Source organism: Budorcas taxicolor, chromosome 1, assembly GCF_023091745.1.
Source record: "Budorcas taxicolor isolate Tak-1 chromosome 1, Takin1.1, whole genome shotgun sequence".
Taxonomy (NCBI): domain Eukaryota; kingdom Metazoa; phylum Chordata; class Mammalia; order Artiodactyla; family Bovidae; genus Budorcas; species Budorcas taxicolor.
Genome location: NC_068910.1, coordinates 160,321,538 through 160,342,475, shown reverse-complemented (window position 1 = coordinate 160,342,475; position 20,938 = coordinate 160,321,538). Strand labels below are relative to the sequence as shown.

The 20,938-nt window shown below is 42.7% G+C and overlaps 1 protein-coding gene across 1 annotated transcript in view; it reads right to left on the bottom strand.

Moving 5' to 3' along the window:
- Positions 1–20,938, bottom strand: part of TNIK (TRAF2 and NCK interacting kinase) — a 398,208-nt gene that overhangs the window by 308,489 nt on the left and 68,781 nt on the right. Inside the window, exon 2 of the mRNA XM_052645336.1 lies at positions 4,624–4,689. Coding sequence (XP_052501296.1) covers positions 4,624–4,689 — 66 coding nt within the window. The remainder of the gene's footprint in view (positions 1–4,623; positions 4,690–20,938) is intronic.

Here is a 20,938-nt window from a genome sequence, read left to right as displayed (position 1 = left end):
CTGAAAGACAAAGACCCAGTCATGAGGAAACTGAGGAGAAAGTGTTCTAGATAGAGAGAATTGTTTTGATAAAGACCCTGAAGTGAGAGCAAGATTCTCACGAAATTATTATAGAAATTAAATCAGAAATCAGATTATATGTACAAGATGTTTTATGACATAGAAAATACTATTGTATAGTATCAAATATTATTTTCATTAATATGTTAGAACTGTTTCAGGACAAAAGTCAAGATAATGAAAGACCTCAAGTCTAAGTCATAGGAAGAATTAAGCAACTGAGGCTCTAATGCCTGGAGACCAGGAGACACAAGTATGTGTTTGGGGGAAGAAGAGAGAAGTCTTTTGAAGGACTATGTTCTTGTGGAAGAGGATTTAATTTTTTTTTTTTTAAACAGTTACATGGAATGAGCTTGCACTGGTAAACATTTCAGGAAGGCAGAATTTTGGCTCAATACGACAATGAACATTCAAAGAAAATTGCAGGTAAAAAGGATGACTGGGAGGCGATGAGTTCCACATGAGTGGAGGTGATCAAGGATGGAACAGATTGCTAGCAGAGGAATGACTGGGCTAGATAACCTATAAGGTAGGTCATATATCTGTAAAGTTTGCAACCCTTTGAAAATACACACACACACACACACACACACACACACATAGAGTTTCAGTGTTCTCTCTCCACAAGCACTATAAACACTATAACCAACACTGCCTCTTGATTTCATACTTTACAACCTTGAGGAGGTTTTAAGAGAAACCTCAGAGATACAGAGGAATCTACCCTATTCCTGATTTACACTGTCACTCAGTAATAAGGGCTTCACCCCTGCAATCATCAATATATATTTCCAAAGGGCAAATTAAGAAACAAGATAGATGAATGCTCACTTTTGAAAACTGTGGCTAAGATTTAGTGGTGTTTTAGCGATGAACATTGAACAATTATTTGGATCTATTAAAACAATTACTCTATTTTAACAAAAATGAGATGAAATTTGATTTCATCAGGTCCCAATAAATGGCATGCCAATGAACAGCCAAAGTCTTCAGCAAGCAGGTATGTGGCCTTTTGTTGGTTTATTTTTTAATGGGAGCCATAGGCCCAAGAAGGAAATGGCAACCCACTCTAGTATTCTTGCCTGGAAAATCCCCATGGACAGAAGACCCTGGTAGTCTATAGTCCATGCGGTCACAAAGAGTCGGACACGACTGAGCAACTTCACTTTTTCACTTTTATAGGCCCAAGAAGATGATTTCCTCATTAAAAAAAATAAAAAAAGCCCTGACAGAGACTCTCTACTCTTCATTATTTATGTATTCTGTCTAGTAAATAAAGCAAAAAACAGATACTAAACTATCATCTGACCACACAGGACCAAAATGCAAAAGATAAACAAATCTACCCTTCCAAGGACAGAGAGATCAAGTTAAACTTGGGAGTAAAACTAGAAGCTACTTCGAAAAGCTGCTACTGCTGTTAAGTAACTTCAGTCGTGTCTGACTCTGTGCGACCCCAGAGAGGCAGCCCACCAGGCTCCCCCGTCCCTGGGATTCTCCAGGCAAGAACACTGGAGTGGGTTGCCATTTCCTTCTCCAATGCATGGAAGTGAAAAGTGAAAGTGAAGTCGCTCAGTTGTGTCCGACTCCTAGCGACCCCATGGACTGCAGCCCACCAGGCTCCTCCGCCCATGGGATTTTCCAGGCAAGAGTACTGGAGTGGGGTGCCATTGCCTTCTCCATTTCAAAAAGCTAAATGTAATTAAATGACCTTTATATAAAATATACTTCCACATCTAGATGTATGTGGCTTAAATGAAGATACACTCCAAGCAACATTCTCTTAATATCTGCATATACTTTTGTTTATTCAGTTAAGTATGCTTCTTAAAAAACTACCTGTAGAGCTTCCCGGGTGGCTCAGTGGTACAGAATAAGCCTGCCAATGCAGACACAGTGCCTGGTCCAAGAAGATCCCACATGCCGTGGAGCAGCTAAGCCTGTGAACCACCACCACTGAGCGTGTGCACAGAGCCCGGGAGCCGTGACTACTGAAGCCCAAGCGTTTGAGAGCCCGTGTTCTGCAGCAAGAGAGGCCACTGCAATGCGAAGCCTGAACACCATAAATAGAGAGTGGCCCCCCTTGCTGCAACTAGGGAAAAGCCCAAGGAGCTGTGAAGATCCAACACAGCCAAAAACTAAATAATTAATTTTTAAAAAAGACGCTACATCTTAAAAAAAAATACTTGTAAATAAAATTACGTTATGACTCTTTTAGCACAACTTATTAAAAGAAAGTTTTAAGAATCTTTCCAGAAAAGAAAGGCTACATCCACATCAATGTTCATAAAATTATACCTCATTTTATGAAATCTAGGAACAATAAAAGCTAGAGTTACAAAAATTAAAAGATTTAATATTTAATGTAAAGAAAGTATTTATCATAGAATTTTTGATATAGAAATCTGTTCCTAGGGCTATAAAATTTATATTCATGTGTACAGTATTTTTAAAATATACCTATTCCATGAAGGTTAAATATAACCTATAATGTGAACAATCACTTCCTAACTTATTTCTCTTTAAGTTCACGTATAGTTGAAATCCAGTTTGGCAGTTTTATTAAGCTTTAATCCTCCAGAGCTCAGAGTAACGGCAGGATTGGATTAGTGACTCGGGAAACCCAGGTGTCTCTGTCCTGGAGGGGGTGCCACCTAATGTCATCTAGGTTGCCTAGAAACCCAATCCTTAACGGGTATGGAGGTTTAATTCTTCAGATAAATCATTCCAAGTCCCCAAAGCATTTATAGAAACACTCTCACTTGACTATTGCACAGAAAAGCTGCGGTGCCACAAAACAACACAAAGGGCTGGTACAAGAAACCAGTCTCCTGTCTGCAAATCCAACGTGATTGCCGTGGCCAGCTTTGCAGGCTCCCCTAAGCTTGAGAGGGGCCAAATTTCTGAATCAACCACTAAGAGAAGGGCACCCTTTAGAACAATAGTGTTCACAACTTAGTTGGTGTATTTCTTTCCTCTCTAAAGAGCTAAGACCTCTTGCCACTTGTTTTTTCCCCCTCAGGTACCAAAAAAATTAGAGCTCATTTTGGATTTTCCAAACATTCTCATCCTTAATTGAGAATCCTTATCTTGTTATTATCCTCTCTTGCAGGAGTGTACAGTCCACCTCTTAGATTAGTGGACAAAGCTGTGAAGCACCTTCCAAACGTGCCTTCCACAGGTGGGAAGCAGAGCACAATGGAATGGCACTATAAAAACAACAGCATTATACAGAGTTGTTTCTCCATACTGACAGCAAATCAGAAGTAATTTTCTGCCTAAATCCAGGGCTTAATTCATTAGCTCACATTAATTCACAAGTTCAATCCAATTTCTCGAAATGCAATAACACAATCTTCCAACCTAATTATCTTCACTGAAAGTATTTAAAAGCATTTGCTGAGACACCTTTCTTTCTTGTGTCAGATCAACATCAAGTGAGCAGCTGGGGTAGACTACATTCTTTCTAATTGCAGGGGGTCGACCTTTCAGGAAATAATCTAATTTTGCAAGATAGAAATTTTCCTGAGTGGACATCAAAGGGTACCACCTGGTAAAAAAAAGTTTAAATGTTTATAATTTACATACACTTAAATATATACACACATATTCTTTTGACTTTCTAGAGTACTGAAAATATTACAATCTGGCAGACTTCAATAATTAAATCAACTAAGAGATGTTTAAGATTCAAAGAAGGAACTTTTTAACAAATAGAACAACAAGACAGAGAATTTACAGTTGAAATGCCATCTCATATCACTACCACTTAGGAAAAGTGATAGACATTTCTCTTAAAATAATCATGAGGAAACAGTTGGTCTCTTTTGAAGGCATTTATTTCAATAGCTCATTCACTAAAACCCCCTGAGCTTTAGTCCAAAAAGGTAATTTTGATTTTCTTTCGATAATCAGGAGAATCAAGCCACTTTTCTAAACAATCACTTTTTTAGGTCATTTACTGGGAAAAAATATCTTTTAAAAGCATGTTTAAGGTGAATCTGAAAGCAAAAATCAGTATAAGAACAAGAACATTTTATTCCTCAATTCAACCTCAAGTTTAGCTTTTAATTATTTCCTATTTTGTAAGAGTCATTGCTGCCATTAGTCCTGCTTTTTGTGAGGCAGCCAGTGTTCTCCTAACACTGTTCACTAAACTCATTTAACTCATGCCCTAGGCCAGTAGCAAATCTCCTTTTCCAGCTGTGATACTTTAATAGCTTAAATTTCTAAAGTAAATAGCATCATTCGTGCCTTTAAAAACCAGTTCTGGCAGCGATTAACAAAACTAAACAGTTCAGAGAGCTTCAAGTATGTAGCATTAGAATTCACACATCAGATATAAGCTCTGTAACATATAATGAATGGAAATGCCCAAACCCCAGAATCCGGTTTAGGCAATGGGACTACAGATTCATTTAAAAAGACGGAGAGTCAATTAACAAGTATATTATTTCATTTTAAATCTGTTATGAGACATGTATGAGTGAGAACAGACAGTACTGCTATTCAGCATTCATGAACCGAAACCACACGAGCCATGTTCAAGCTCAATGAACTTACCTTATATACTTGTCCATATGTTCCATTGCCAACAAGTTCCACCAATTCAAAGATTCCTGCGGGGTCCTGAAAGAAAAGAAATAAACAATAAAAATTCAAAACAATACTCTAGCCGTTGTCTTAATCAAAAGCAAATGCACATTTAAAATTAGCAAATAACAGCTTTGGGGAGGCTCTCATATGTTAATATTAAAGAGTATTAAAATTTAATTCAGCTGCAGCTATGAAATGAGACAAAATCCATTTGTTTCTATTTTACACTTCTATGAGATGTGTTTAAATCAGAACAAAAGGAGACAAGACTTTCATGGAAACAACAACAACAACAAAAAACTCATTTCATACTGTCAAATGGAAACACACTTGTAGGTACATTGGCATAAAATGAAAGACACATCCATCTAAGCGGGCTCTAATTTTTAAGACCTTTCTGTTTGACCTTTCTGATCTGCTGGCTGCACAGAGCACTGGCAGTTGGGAAAGGAGCTATACTGTGGGGCAATCTTCCGGCGACAGTCAACGGTGTTCAAGAGAAAATGGAATCGTATTCCTCTGAATTCATCTCCCTTCCCGACAATGCTGCCTCTGCAAAACACGCTTTTGCAGACAGCCTCCAGTTCTTGCAGGACTGGGAGGCTCCCGGCAGGACCAAGAATGCAAAGGAAACTGGAGAATGTCACACATCCTTACCCACGAACAGGTGTCTGCTAACCCTGAGAGTCACCGAAATGTTCCTGTGCTCAGTAAATATCCAATAATTATGTCTATTATTCCTGAATTACCAACCCCAAAAGTCAAAAAGAAAAAGCAAAGCCTATAAAATTCAACTCACAGGCAGAAAGTGACTTTGATCTCTTCTGATTCCTACTTGGAGAGAAATGATTTCTTTAAAGGCCTAGATCAGGAATCACAAACGCACATGTCCACAGAGGGCAAGCAAGTAACAGAGAAGAGTGAGGTGGGCCACGGAGGCCTTTGGCAAACTGAGGAAGTCATGTCTCCTTTGTAGGTGGAGGGGGGTGCCTAGCTGCAACCAACAGCTGTCGCTTCAACCTATGAGCACAGTCTTACCAGGTCTAAAATGAAATGAACTTGAACATTTTGCATAATGTGAGATCTCCTCATTTTTAAATGTTAGGCATTAACTCACCTAAAAAAAACACAAACATAAAACAAAACAACAACAACAAACACTGAGAGACAAATGAAAAAGACCTCAACCTCTGACCTGAACGGCATTTCCCATCTCCAGTCAACAGGTTTTCAGAACACTGCCAAATGGCATGACAGTGACTGAGGGGCAGAGGGGCAAGGTTCAGACATACCTCTCAGGTTTTTAGACAGACCTTTTTGGATTTTACGTTCAGACAGACCTGGGCTCAACACCAGCTCTGTCTGGTGTGGCTACCTGAATCCAAGACCCCCTGGAAGAGCAATACAGTCTCTGTGCAGATAAAACGGGGATGACATCTACCCAGGAGAGTCCTGGGAAAGAGCAGGTGAGAGCTTAGCACCCACCTGCCCAAAGTCAGCAATCTAATATCTAATAGGAATCGTTTTTAAGCCGAGGAATCCCATACCTCTATAACATTTAAAGGGAGAAGTGCTCATATTCATGGAGAATAAGATAAATGAGGTTAATGTGACAAGTTAGAGCTCATTAAAGTGACAGCTTTTATTAAGTCAGGCCCAAGAAAAGCACTTTACGATGTGCCTTCAAAGATCCCTCATAGCGGGACTTTACTCGCGGTTCAATGGCTAAGACTCTACGCTCCCAATGCAGTGGCCCCGGGTTCGATCCTTGGTCAAGGAGTTAGGTCCCATGTGCTGCAACCAAGAGCTCTCCTGTCACGACTAAAAGATCTCCCATGTCACAACTAAGACCCAGCACAGCCCAATAAATAATTTAAAGAAAATAATAATTAAATAAAAGAGCTCAAGAACCTCAACTAAAGACCCTACATGCCACAGCAAAGATCGAAGATCCCATGTGCCACAACTAAGACCCGGTCAGATAAATAAATAGAAATATTCTTTTAAATCATGCATTTAAAAATATCCCACATAGGAAACAAGAAAAATAGTAAGACAAAAAACAGTTGAAGCACTTGGTCACTCACAAAATTGGAATTAGCATTATCCATTGTTATAAAGCCAGGAAGCCAAGAAACCCCACTCCAGACTGATAGAGAAGTCTAGAAATTCCATCTCTGCCTCACTTGGTCAGGGAGGTGTGGACAAAGTCCCAGACAGAACCATAAGACAGGACACAGTGGTGAAAGGGCCTAGAGCTCTGAGCATGGAGACCCTGGAGCTGAAAGTCACTGTCAAAGCCACCTGGGAGGCACCTCAAGATGGGAAAGAAAAATTGTGCTTGTTAAACTACTAGGCCATTAGAGCAGTAGGTTTTATTACAAACAGAGTTAGAAAGAAGTGAGGGAAATGGGTGTGGGGGAGGTGGAGGGGAGAGAAGCCCAGAAACGGTGGCAGCTGCTGTTTGTTTCTAAGCTGCGCTTCCTAGTAGTTTGTTTGCTCGGTGGTGTTTCTGCAACAAATTTCAAGAGAGGTTCTACATTTGCTTGAAATATCTCAACTGTGTTTTCAACGTTCATTTTTCTTGACGTTAAAAAAAAAAAAAACATGAACAAAAGGAAGGAGATGTAGGATGAAAGGGAAAGTGAAAGTCACTCAGTCATGTCTGACTCTTTGCAACCCCATACAGTGCATGGAATTCTCCAGGCCAGAATACTGGAGCGGGTTGCCTTTCCCTTCTCCAGGAGATCTTCCCAAGCCAGGGACTGAACCCAGGTCTCCCACACTGCAGGTGGATTCTTTACTAGCTGAGCCACAAGGGAAGCCCAAGAATACTGGAGTGGGCAGCCTATCCTCAGTAAGTGTTGAATGAGTGAATGAACGCATTCATTTATTGAGCCCTTGCTGCCGCTGCTGCGATGTCGCTTCAGTCGTGTCTAACTCTATGCGATCCCATAGATGGAAGCCCACCAGGCTCCCCCATCCCTGGGATTCTCCAGGCAAGAGTACTGGAGTGGGTTGCCAGTTCCTTCTCCAATGCATGAAGGTGAAAAGTGAAAGTGAAGTTGCTCAGCCGTGTCTGACTCTTAGCGACCCCATGGACTGCAGCCTACCAGGCTCCACGCCCATGGGATTTTCCAGGCAAGAGTACTGAGTGGGGTGCCATCGCCTTCTCCATTGTTAAGCCCTTCAGTTCAGTTCAGTCGCTCAGTCGTGTCCGACTCTTTGCAACCCCATGAATCGCAGCACACCAGGCCTCCCTGTCCATCACCAACTCCCGGAGTTCACTCAGATTCACGTCCATCGAGTCAGTGATGCCATCAAGCCATCTCATCCTCTGTCGTCCCCTTCTCCTCCTGCCCCCAATCCCTCCCAACATCAAATGTGCTAAACACACTTATATGTATTATCTGTAACTCTGGCAAGAACTCTACAAGTAGACATGATCTTCTTGACCCAGGAATTGAACCAAGGTCTCCTGCATTGCAGGTGGATTCTTTACCAACTGAGATATCAAGGGAAGCCCCAAGATGTAGGATGGTGACTACTAACTGCCTTAAGGAGCCTGGGAAGCAGGGGAGGGTGGTGGTGGGGGAGGCAGAAGCAAAAACAGGGTGCAGAGTAGAGATACCCTTCTACACCAAGGGGTCACCCTACCTCAAAAACCTCTCCTTGGGACTGGGGTCTAATGGGGAGGTCTTAGGAGGAGCCAAGCAGCTGACTTCTGGGTTCCTGCCCCTCCTCAAATAGTCCATTCGCAGGTATGTGGCCCTGCCAATCAGATTCAAGAAGACTCAATGCCAGGACTCTCATTCCAGCAGCTTGAAGATAGGCTGGACACACTCAGGGGGCTCAGAAGCAAAGGTCAGAGGATCTACAGAGTTTGATGGCAACTTGTCTTTGGCAAACAACAAAACTGGAAACAATCATCAAGTTAGGGTGGTTCCCCAGGAAACAGACTCTGAGAATGGCTGAGATTTACACAGAGGGAGTTAGTCAGAGTGTGCCTCAGAATCAACACCAGTGGGAAGTGAGTGAAGAGGGTCTGGACTAAGCAGATGAAGGAATTAGAGCAATGGGGAGGAATACAGATTCCAACTGCTCCCACAGATGCTCTGAAGCCGGGATGACTCTTCAGGATCACCCTACCTTGAGTCACAGGGACCTCTGCCTCACCTCCAGTGACCAGTCATTACATGCAGGCTGTCCCCCAGCCCAGTCCCAGAGGTGATGATCTTGGGTGAAGGGATATTCTTTCAACCAAAAACAATTCCCAGTATCGCTAGCCACCTACACTCCCAGCAGGTGGACAGTGAGTGCCTCAGTAGGGGAGAGAGCCCCGTAAGCATAGTGGCTAGAAATGAGGCTTCCCTGGTGGCTCAGACGGTAAAGAATCTGCCTGCAATGCAGGAGACCTGGCTGGGTTCAACCTCTGGGTCGGGAAAATCCCCTGGAGAAGGAAATGGCAACCCACTTCAGTACTCTTGCCTGGAGAATTCCATGGACAGAGGAGCCTGGTGGGTTACAGTCCACAAGGTCGCAAAGAGTGGGACACTTAAGCGACTAACACTTTCACTTTCACTTGCAATTGAAAGCAAAGTCTCCAGGCATCTACCTACTCCAGGATGTTCACAGCAATAAGACAAAATAGCACAGAGTCATGGTGTTTGAAAGAAATCGGCTCTCTGAGACCCTAGAGAGCAGACAGAGCTAATGTTCAGGAACACTTGAACTGACAGCTGACACTAAGATTCCCCCACTCTTCTCCCTGAATCCAACAGCCTGGGTAGCTGGATGTCTGTGTATGTTCCCTTACACAAATGCATATAAATGTTAGAGATTTTCCCTGGGAATCACGATACAGCTTGAGCACTGTAAGCGTTCGGCTATGTTCTCCATTCTTGCAGGACTCTAAAGCCATTTCTCCTGTGGCTCACCAGCAACCTGGATCCCTTGTTTGCAATGGTCTCTTCTCAGCCTGGCCTGGTTGTTCCCTATGAGGCACTGACACCGCTGAGTGTCACCACTCTTGTTGGAATCCACGCTCTCCATCCCCTTCCATCACTCTACTCAGTCTCTCAGAGAGATTTTTATTTCTTCTGCCTATCCCTTAAAGGCTGACCAACCCCAAGGTTCCATACTCATGTTTGGCACTAAGTGCTCATGATTTCATGTCCCAAAGTCCAACATATCCATCTATTCCAATCCATTCATACAACAGGGCTCACTCTCTCTTGCTGGGATTATTTACTTTCAAGCAATTCTCTCCTCCTTTCAATCTTTCACACCAGTCTTCCTAAAATAGACATTTCTAAACACAACACACCACGGTTTAAAATTCTATACAATGTAATTCAAATTGAAAGTAAAGAATCTGTCATTCTGAGGCCCAGCTTTCAGTCCCAGCCTCGTGTTCCATCCTTCTGCCTGCCAAGATTATCCCTTCTACCATTCTCTTTGAGGCAAGCCCATCCTTAAAGGTCCAGCATCACACCTCCCCTGTGAAGCCTATCTCTAATGAGTGCCCCACCTCTCTGCACCCACAGCACGCTGTGCACGACTCCATGATAACCCCTCTCATACAGTGTGGTCTCCTCTTCCATTTCTCCCCCTTGATGCATTACAAATGGCCTGAGAGCAGGCTCTGGAGCATATTTATCTCAGTGTTTCCCAGTACTTAGCATGGCGTCCAATACACAGCTGCTAGACAAAACTCTTTACCCAGTAAGACTGATGTCCCACTCCCCATGCTCCACAACATGAGGAAAGGAAGTTGCAAACAATGGGATCGTGTATACGTATGGCTGAGTTGCTCTGCTGTGCATTGGTATCAGCTATACTCCAATACAAAATAAAAAGCTAAAAAAAAAAAAGGGATCAGAATGCAGAGCCAAAGGTCTAACAAACCGACCTTGTTTCTTTCTCCATCTAGACAAAGCTGTCCCAGGCACTGTCCCTTCCACAACACCCTGACCCAGTTCCCAATCACACAAAACCGTCACATGCATTGCTTCCCACGTGGCACAGTGGTAAAAAATCCGCCTGCCAATGCAGAAGACACAAGAGACGCAGGTTCGATCCCTGGGCTGGGAAGATCCCCTGGAGAAGGAAATGGCGACCCACTCCAGCATTCTTGCCTGGAAAATCCCATGGACAGAGAAGTCCATGGGACCACAAAGAGTCAGATATGACTGAGAGACTGAGCATGCATAAGCTCCTACGGTATTCCCAGCTCTAAAGAAAATTCCAAGGCCCTATGGTATAAGCTGTGCCTCAGGTGAGTGGACAAAGCAGCTTGTCAGTATGTGACCACGTACAATGCAACAAGCAGAAGACTGTGCCTAATGATCATGTTACAAAGACAGGAAAGGTAAGAGGCAAGAATCAGCTTAATGCTTCTCTCGTATTTGCTTAGCAGCTCGTAAAGCCGGGATGGGCAGCATGAAAGAAGGCTACATATACCAAGGAGAAAAGAGCACATGTTGACATTTACCAAAGTCAGGAACCTAGGAATCTCTGTTGGCTACACATGCCTTTATTCAGATCGTAACCTTTGCCGCAAGACTGAAAAGAAAATTTAATTCTAAGGTAGAGTAGTTTACATTATTTCATAATGAAATAGAACAACATATCCATATCAAAAGACAAGCTGTTCCATGAAAGAAAATGTGACTTCAGCAAGTACTAACGAAGGCAAATTTGGTTAGTCATAATAATAAAAATCACAATAATCACTAACATTTTATGAGCACTTATGTGCCAGGTACTATTCTAAGCATTTTCCATGAATAGGTTATTTCATTATCACAACTCTATCAAGTGAATACTGTTGCTCTCTTTGGTTTCAGAGGAGGAAACTGAGGCACGGAAAGAGAAAGCATTAAGTCAAGGTTGCACCATCAATGGGTGACTGGTCAGACCCCCTGGGCTCTTCACCAGTCAGTACCCCATCTGCTTCATGGAATCAGAGTTCCCAGCCCTTGATTTAAAACTTGCTGGAAGGCAAGTTTCAAAACTGCCCTCTGTCTCAGTTTCTCCATCTTTAAAATGGAAACAATAGTATCTCCCAGACAGGGTTGTACTATGAAGACTGTGAGGGTGTCCAGACTAACTTAGGGCCTAAATAAGATGTCAGTAAATAGTAACCTCTTTTCCTTCCTTTCTTATCCTCTTTAAAAAGAGTTCATTTAATATACAAGGCATATGCCACAGGAAAATTCAGTCTGTGTTTCAAATATTTTCAACGATTAACAATAAAGCCAGTAAAAGAAAACCAATTGTTAACCAGGACTACCATGTGCATAACAAACAGGGTCAGATATTTACGGACAGCAAAGGGTCTCTTTAGAAATTAGCGAGACACTTGGGAAGACATATTCAATTTTGAGGTTTCCTGGGATGCTGGAATAAAATTCTCTCAGCTATCAGCTGATGAAATTCAGGTGGCACTGACAGGCTCAAGTCTGACTTCTCAGCAGGGTGGAGTGATTTAAGATCTAGGAGTTAATACTCCCAGTCACTGAGTTATACATTAATGCTCCCAGGTCCCCTGAATGACAATGTATTTATTGGAACACTAAATAACATATATGGACTAAATCCCAAAGACTGGGAAAGGCAAACCTAAATATGTAACTAGGAATGGCTACTTCCTTAGCATCATAAAAGATCATGCATGTTCTTCCCAGTCTTTCCCCCTCCTCTGAAAATGAAATCAACAGAGAAATTGGGAGCATGCAATAGATTCTAGATAACCCTTCTCCCAAACTTCTCTCACAGCCGTTCTGTGACTGGTCTTTCACTTGAGGTCACCAGTTCCGTGGCAGGGTGAAATAAACCCCCACAGAATACAGACGACTGATAGGGCTCCTAGAATGACTGTCTACCCCCAGATTCCCTACTGACATCTGCCAAAAGACTGTGCTTACTCTAAACTAAAAGACCAAAATGTTATTTCTCTTAGAACCATATTTAGCAGCTGTTTTGTTCGGTTCCAGCCCTAACTGACAGGCATATGCTTACAAAAGCAAAACAACAAAGAAAACAGGAACAGTAGAACTCCCCACATTTATCTTGAGCCTTCAGGCTTCTCAACACCATCATTATTCCAAAGGAGGCAGCACACTGGGAATCACTGCGCTGATGCACCCAGCACCCCCAATCCTAGTCTGTGATGCACAGGCAGCCAGACAGGGTCCCTCCCATCATTTCTCACTGACCGTCTCTTCTAATGCGAGGGTCTGAGAAGCCAAAGGTCTTGCCTCCCACAGTGAGGTTCATTCAGTCCCTGGGTACAAGCCTCCAGTGCAATGCGAGCATGCTTCATTGTGTCCAACTCTTTGTGACCCCCATGGACTATAGCCCACCAGGATCCTCTGTCCATGGAATTTTCCAAGCAAGAATACTGGAGTGGGTTGCCATTTCCTACTCCAGAGGATCTTCCCAACCCAGTGATTTAACCCATATCTCTGGCGTCTCTTGCATTGACAGACGGGTTCTTTACCACTAGGGCCACCTGGGAAGCCGCACCCTCCACACCCACCTAATGTCAGAAGTGGAAGCGGGTGGTACACGGGCCCTGCCTCTTGATGCTTCCGGTCTGATGAAGGAATAGACATGAGCACATTAACTACACATACACAGTCATTAAATTACGATGACAAGTGACATGCAGGAAAATCCCAGAGTATGAAGAAAGATCTACAATATAGCTCAGATCTCTTCATTAACATACTGCCCAAGACATGCCTCTCAAATGCAATAGATAATTCAGGTTAAAAAATTATATATATATATATATATATATATATATATATATATATATATAATAATATAAAACACTGCTGAGTCCTGCTTCGAGTGGGGCAGCAGTGGCAGGCATGGGGAAGCTGGTAAACTGCCTCTGGCTGCTGAGCAGCAGGTGGACCTGGGACCGGAACAGGAAGTGGAGAGGCTCTGGTCCAAATTCTCAAGGGCTAAAAGCTACCACCATCAAGGACAGTGTCCTTGATGCTTACTTTTCTCACTTGATCATCCATATAAACTATGCAGAGCTATCAGAGGGTTGGTGTAAAACAGTTAGGTTTCAAGTCAAGACTCTGCTCCGCTAGTGTTATGTGACCGCTCATATTCTGGTTTACCCATCTGTAAAATGGGATAATCCCACTTGGCCTGTGGTCTTTGCAGGCTGTGTCCCATACAAGCTGGGCACCTCCTGAGCCGCACATGTCGCTGGTTGTCCTGTGGGAAGGGTGGTGCTGGGGCAGGCCGAGTCGATGATGCCAGCTGCCCTTACAGCTACTCTTGGCTAGATGGTATTGGTGTTTGGACATGGTCCCAGTCAGACCCCAAGGGACACTGTCCTTGATGGTGGTAGCTGCTAGCCCTTGAGAATTTGGACCAGAGCCTCTCCACTTCCTGTTCCGGTCCCAGGTCCACCTGCTGCTCAGCAGCCAAAGGCAGTTTACCAGCTTCCCTCATGCCTGCCACTGCTGCCCTGCTCCAAGCAGGACTCAGCAGCTCCAGGCTGTCCCCAAGAAGGCAGCCTTTAGAATGAAATCTGAACCCCAGCTCCTCAGATTAATAGGGGTGAGACATAAGCTATAAGTCGTTATCGCTGTCCCTGAGATAGACAATGGCCTAAATGCTTTATATACATTTTCCTATTTAATCTTCATAGCGACTGTAGCAAGTAGATATTACTAACCCCAATTTTCCAATGATGAAACAAAGGCTTTAGGAATTAAGTAAGTTGCTCAAAGTTAAATAGTTTGTGGTAGAGACAGCAGCCAAGATCAGACTGAAAAGGGAAGACAAAAAAATACCCCCATGAGGATTGTTCTGAGGATCAGAAAAGCATTTAGCACAATGCACAGTGTCTGTATGAGCGGTAAGTTGCATCAGTCATGTCCAACTCTTTGTGACCCCATGGACTATAGCCTGCCAGGCTCCTCTATCCATGGGATTCTCCAGGCAAGAATACTGGAGTGGGTTGCCATGCCCTCCTCCAGGGGATCTTCCTGACCAAGGGATTGAACCCACATCTCTTATGTTTCCTGCATCAGCAGATGGGTTCTTTACCAACAGTGCCACCTGGGACACATGGTACCAATGCCCACAACACATGGCAGTGCTAATAAAAAGAAGCTACTACTATCATTGCCATTGGCACTGGTACCATTAAAAGCTGCCCAAGATGACAGCATTGTCAGTAGTAGAGGCAGGGGATGGTTGAGCTACAAAAAATACTGACTACTTGAAGTGAACAAATTAATTGACAGTGAGAGGCAATAAACCATAGTAGTTAAGACCATAAACTATAACCAGAAAGCCTGATTCTGATCCCACCTTCACCTTTTCCTAGCTCTGTGACCTTAAACATATCATTTAATTTCTCTGTGCCTCAGATTCCTCAACTGTACAATAGTGACGACAGCAGCAGGATTATTACAAAATATACAGAAAACATTCCAAGCAGCGACTGGCATATTCCAAGCACTCAGAAGTGTTTGTTAATAGTCATTATCCTAGAATGCAAAATCTAAGAAGGAAAGAAACATGCTGGTTTTGTTCACTGCAGTGTCCCTACCACCTAGATAAGTGACTGGGACATTACAGGCAATATATTAACAGTTGCGGGATGAATTAGGTCCCCACATCACCAAGTCTACCACCAAAAGCCATAATATGATAAGATCTCTGACATTTAGAGCAGGGGTGTCTGAGACTGTACCAATAAAATCCCTCTCCTCACTGTTTACAGAACAAAGTGAGACCGAGGCAGCTCCTATATACTCATACTCATACTCTGTTTTGCCAACAGAAATAACTGAAGTGGCATGTCCAAGGTCTCAACTAGTTACTAGCAGATTTAGGTCAAGAGTCCAAGTCCTTTGACTTCTAGTCATTCTCTGTGCAATAAAATCCTTTGATAAACAGAAGTAATCACTCAGTCTTTCAAACAGTGGGCCTGGAAGGAAAGCCAGCAGGAACTTTGAGGAAGGTAAAGAAGATGTAGCCACTAGCTTTCAGTTGTACATTTCAGGTACTTGGGTTGAGAAGTGAATTTATTTCATACCCAGAAACAATGTAGCAAGATTTATCACACATCGCCAAGTTGATATCACTGAGACAATCAATTCAGTAGTTCACAAGTATATATTAACACAGATTGAAAGGGATTTGAAAGGGATTTTTTCAAAATATATTTTTTTCTCAGTTCACAGGCTATATTCACAGTCACATTTAGCTTACAGCTGACCCTTGAACAACACAGAGGTTGGGGGGCTGAAACTCTGTGTATGACTTTACAGTCGGCCCTCGTTTCCACAGTTCGGCATCAGTGGATTCATGGATGGTGCAGAACTGTAGTAGGTATTTATTGAAAAAAATGTGTTTATAAGCGGACCTATGCAGTTAAAACCCGTGTTGTCCAAGGGTCAAGTGTATTTCCTTACAAGAGAAAACAAAGATTTCTGCATAATTGTTAATTGTTGTTTTCTGGCTTACATTGGGAAAATGGGCCTAGATGATCAAAAAATCAAAATTTTAAAAAGAGCAACCCGAGAAGGACTTAAAACATTAACTTGGCTATTTAGTTCGATCTGAGTACACAGGTATTTAAATCCTTTGTCAACTGTTAGAATTCACCAGCCAGCCCGTCTCAACCTCCCTGAACTGGAGTCCCCGAGCCGTGGCCACAAACCTGCCTGTGCACGTGTGGACTAAACAGAACCTACCACTCTCTTCAGGGACAATTTCCAACACAACTGCAGTCAGGGAAAGGCACACTAACTCCACGAAGCAGACTGAGAGAATTCTCCAGGATACTAGGTCATGAGGCAGGTTTTGGACAAGAAGCAATCGATGTCCACCTTCCAGAACTTTCCTCAAATCTCTCACAGTCACTCCAGCTCAAACATGTCAAGTCATTCTAAAGAGCAGTACGCACATAAAGTCCTCCCATCCGTCCCTCTTCCTTCCGAATGTCAGGTTGTTGCAGAGATTATACAGCAGTTTGGGGAAATGTGTCAGTTTAGAGATACATAAACGTGGGATGTCTCTAGGCCTGTCAGGACAAGGTAACTCCAGTATTTCCAGCAACACGAGGTCGAAATGATAGGAACCAGACTAGCAAAGATTTTGACATTTTGCCTTTTCAAAGATGTTCAGATGAAGAAAAAGGATAGCAATTGCAGCTGACGGACTTTAAAGACAAGAACTGATTACGTAAATAATTAAGTAAGAAAGATTAGGAAACCATCTAAGGTTCCATTTTGGAAAAAAAAAAAGAGCCTTAACCCTGTCCCCCAAAGGGTAACCACTTGCTTACAACAGACCAAGGACACACATGTGCTTGCAAGCATTTTCAGCCTTTCTGCCCACACCTACAAGCAATCCTGCAGTGGACAACAGGCTCTCTCTGTGGGATGAGGAGGTTATATTAGCTGGCTCAATCCCCTACGACTCTCACTTGCAGAGGGCAGCAGCACAGCCAAGAGCCATGAAGAAACTGTCAAGAGCCCCTGAGTATCAACCTGGGCAGCAGTCTGTCATCTGGCAGCAGGCAGAGCCCCTCCCCGTCCATCACTTGGTGTCACCACGAGTGGCTCCGATGGCTGATTAATGCCAACGCTTATGCAGACTGTTTCTGATAAGGGTGCATTGGCATCTGATCTACTTTTTTTCTTCAAGGTTTGTGTCCTATGGCCAGGCTAGCACTCAGGACATACTACTTCATTCGTTTGTTTTACATGGCAGATACTTTTTGGAATGGGGACTTTAGACCATCTTTTCAAGGCTCTAAAGAGTTTTTGTTTTTGTTTTCTAACAAATCTAAGAAGCTCAAACTAAACTTCTATTAACTTCTATTAAGTCCCTCCAGGCTTCCAAAAGTGCTGAATTTCCATTGTCAAATAAGTTTAGGAATACTGAGTTTAAAAGATTAGCAATTGAGCTCTTCTCTATTGCAGGGCCTCTCAGAGCCTTTAATGTATTACTATATACTGAGAATCTCCAAGAGAGTGTGAAGCTTTCTGCACTGGCAAACCTGTCTGGCTGTAGAACACCTTTTAAGGGACCCTGTTGTCTCTTTAAGCGCTGGTGTTCTGTGGAGCACAGGTTAGAAAACGATAGCATACAGAGCAATCTTTCCCTTCTCATTCATGCTTAACCAAAGTTTGCATCTTAAGTTACTATAGCAGAAACTGTTCAAAGCACGCAATATCTATTCTCCCATTGGTCTTTAGTAACAATAACAACAAAAAAAAATCCCAATTTTATCTGGAAGACAATGTACCCAGATCAAAAACTATATGCCCTAGATTCTTTGAAGCTAGGGGTGAATATGTAACTAAGTTCTGGTCAGTGATGTGCAAGCAGAATTATTGTGTGGGGCTTTCAGAAGGGTTGCTCAAATCGAGCTGACCAATCTGACAGAAACACTCTATTGTCCTCCACCCTCCTCAGTCTGGCTCCCTGGAATGTAGATGTGATTGCTGGAGCCCTGAAACCATTTCTGACCCCAGGTGAATTTCAGAATGAAAGCCTCAGGCTAGGTTGGCAGAACAATAAAATGATTCTAAGCCTCTAATAGCCACCATATACCACTGGTCTGTCTATATCTGGACATCTTTAGATTGAGTGAGAAATAAACTTCTATCTTCCTTAACCCTCTAATATTTAGGGTTTTCTGTTCAATACAGCTAATTCTAATTCATTTACTTTGAAGTTTACTGTTCAGGTATTTTTATTTATTTATGTTTAACTAACAGTCCTTCTTTAAAGTACTCTTTTCCCGTCAGCCTTTGCTTTGGTAGAGGTCACAGGCATTACAGTTGTTCAACAGACAGTCCTGTTCTCCGTCTGCTGCTATGTTATAGGATAGCACTTGTTCACCCCTCTTTATGTTGAGTGTGGCCACATGATTTGCTCTGGCCAATGCAAATTGAGTGGAAGTGATGTGCCACTTTCAGATGGAATATTTGATTGTTAGCGTCAAAATATATGGTGACTATGGAATCCTATGTGGACATGAAGTCTCCATTAGTCTGTATCCTTGGATAGCTGATGAATAGAGTCCAGTCCTGATGGGCTCTGGACACGTGGCTGCTGCTGCTCCTAAGTCGCTTCAGTTGTGTCCGACTCTGTGTGACCCCATAGACGGCAGCCCACGTGGCATGATAAGAAATAAACTTGAGCTGTATGAAGTCTCTAAGATTATTAACTATCACGGCACATCTTAGCCTGTCCTGACTGATAGAAATGACCCAAAGATGGTGATGATGATAATCTCACTATATAATGCTTTATGATTTCCGAAACAGTATCTGAGAAGAGTCACTTTTTACTAGGTATCTCCTATGCCTCAGACATTGTGTGGGACATTTTGCAAAAATTCTTTTATTTGGTTTCTGCATTGATCCTGTAAAGTAGATTGTTCACAAGAAAGAAAACTGAGGCTAAAAGAGTAACCACCTATATAAAATCAGCATCCAGTGCCAAAACCTACATCGGTTTGCACTGCCTCCAACCCCGGAACATCTGCAGCCAGCCCTAGGAACACTGAAAACCTTACAAAATTGACTGGCAACACAGGAACTCCTGGCACCCTTTGTTACCAAGGAGGAGGTGGGGGAACCAAATTTTTTTTAAAATGGCGTTTGCTCTCTCATGTGGCTGACCACATCCTGTACGGACTAAACCGTGGCATACTGGGGCTTGCAGTCCTGGTACCACGCTGAGGACGGCAGAACCGCAGGTCCTCTGACTGCTCATTCAAAGGCCTTTATACTCAAAACCTGCTTTCTGAGCCACTGTTAAGGTAACCTAGCAGCTGAGAATAACTAATTGGGCAGTATTCTCTGACTGCTGGCATGAGCAGTTTATAATCTTGGCATCACTGTGGCAACCTGACTGGAATGCTGGTTATTCACACAAAGAAAAACTGGTCTCCATTCAGACCAGGATTGAATTTTGCCTCTATTCCACTTTTTCCCATTATAAGTTGCTACCAAAGGAACAATGCTTCTTTCAAGAATAATGTTGATGGTCTGTGGAAAAATAGCATTTTCATAGTCTGGAAAAATTCAGAAAGAGGGGGAAAAGTAATATATCTTTTATTGCCAGCAGAAAAGAGATTTTATTAACACAGGCTCTATACAAACAACATTGTGGAGTAAGTGGCCACACAATTCTATGGAAATGTCAGTGCATAGCATGGGCAGTGGGTTACTAATAACTAGATCACATTAAATTGATCAGGTCCCATGTCCTGGGCACCTACAATGTGCTACCATAAACCCCTCCTCCATGTCCCAGTGGCTCTCCTGCCTATTCTACTCCATCATCCAACCCCAAGTTCTATCTGTCAACCCCTCTCCATGCATCAGCTACAGTCAACTGCTCACCAGGCCCAGAAGATGCTCTTAAATCCTGTGTCTTTTTTCTTGTTGTCAGGAAAGCCCTTTGTTCCCATCTCTGTCTAAGTCTTATCAATCCTTTGAGGTCCAACTTAAATCATGTATCACACCTAAGGTCCTTCCATTATATGGCACTGGTGTAACCTCCACATTAAAGCTGCCTTGATTGTATCTGTCTTACTACACTGTAAGTCAACTCTTCCAGGAACAAGGTCTGTGTCTTCATTATCTCTGAATCTCCCAAGGTATTTAACAGTGATGCCTAACACATCAGCAGTGTGACATGGGAGGATGAGTATCAGTTTGTGTAACAACAGATTAGGGTTTTAGTGGGGCTTTGCCACATCCACTTGCATAATCTTTGAAAAATTACTTAACTTCTTTGAGCCACAGTTTCTTCACCTATCAACCAGATGCTACTCAAAGTGTGGTCCACGACCAGCAGGGTCCACAGCACCTGGTAGGGTTAAAAATGCAGAATCTTGGGCTGTGCTTAGAACTATTGAAGCAGACCTAACATTTTAATAAGATCCCAGGTGTAAGTGAAGCTTGATATTGCAAAAGTACTGATAAATCCGCCCTGCAGAATTATGGTGAGAATGAGGGAAAGTTTATGGAAAATACCCAGCAAGGAACATGATACCTAACAGATCCTCATTAAATGAGGAAACTATTACTAATGATAAGAATATACCAATGCTTAATAATTTACTAATGTATGAAAATTCCCTAATATAAAATGGAATGAAAATTGAGTTGTGTGGTGCTATGGAGGATCCATACATGATGGCATAAGCTTCCTTCAAGGAGCAAGTCTAATTAGTAAAAACACAGAAAATGAAGAAAAATGAAAGGACTATGGT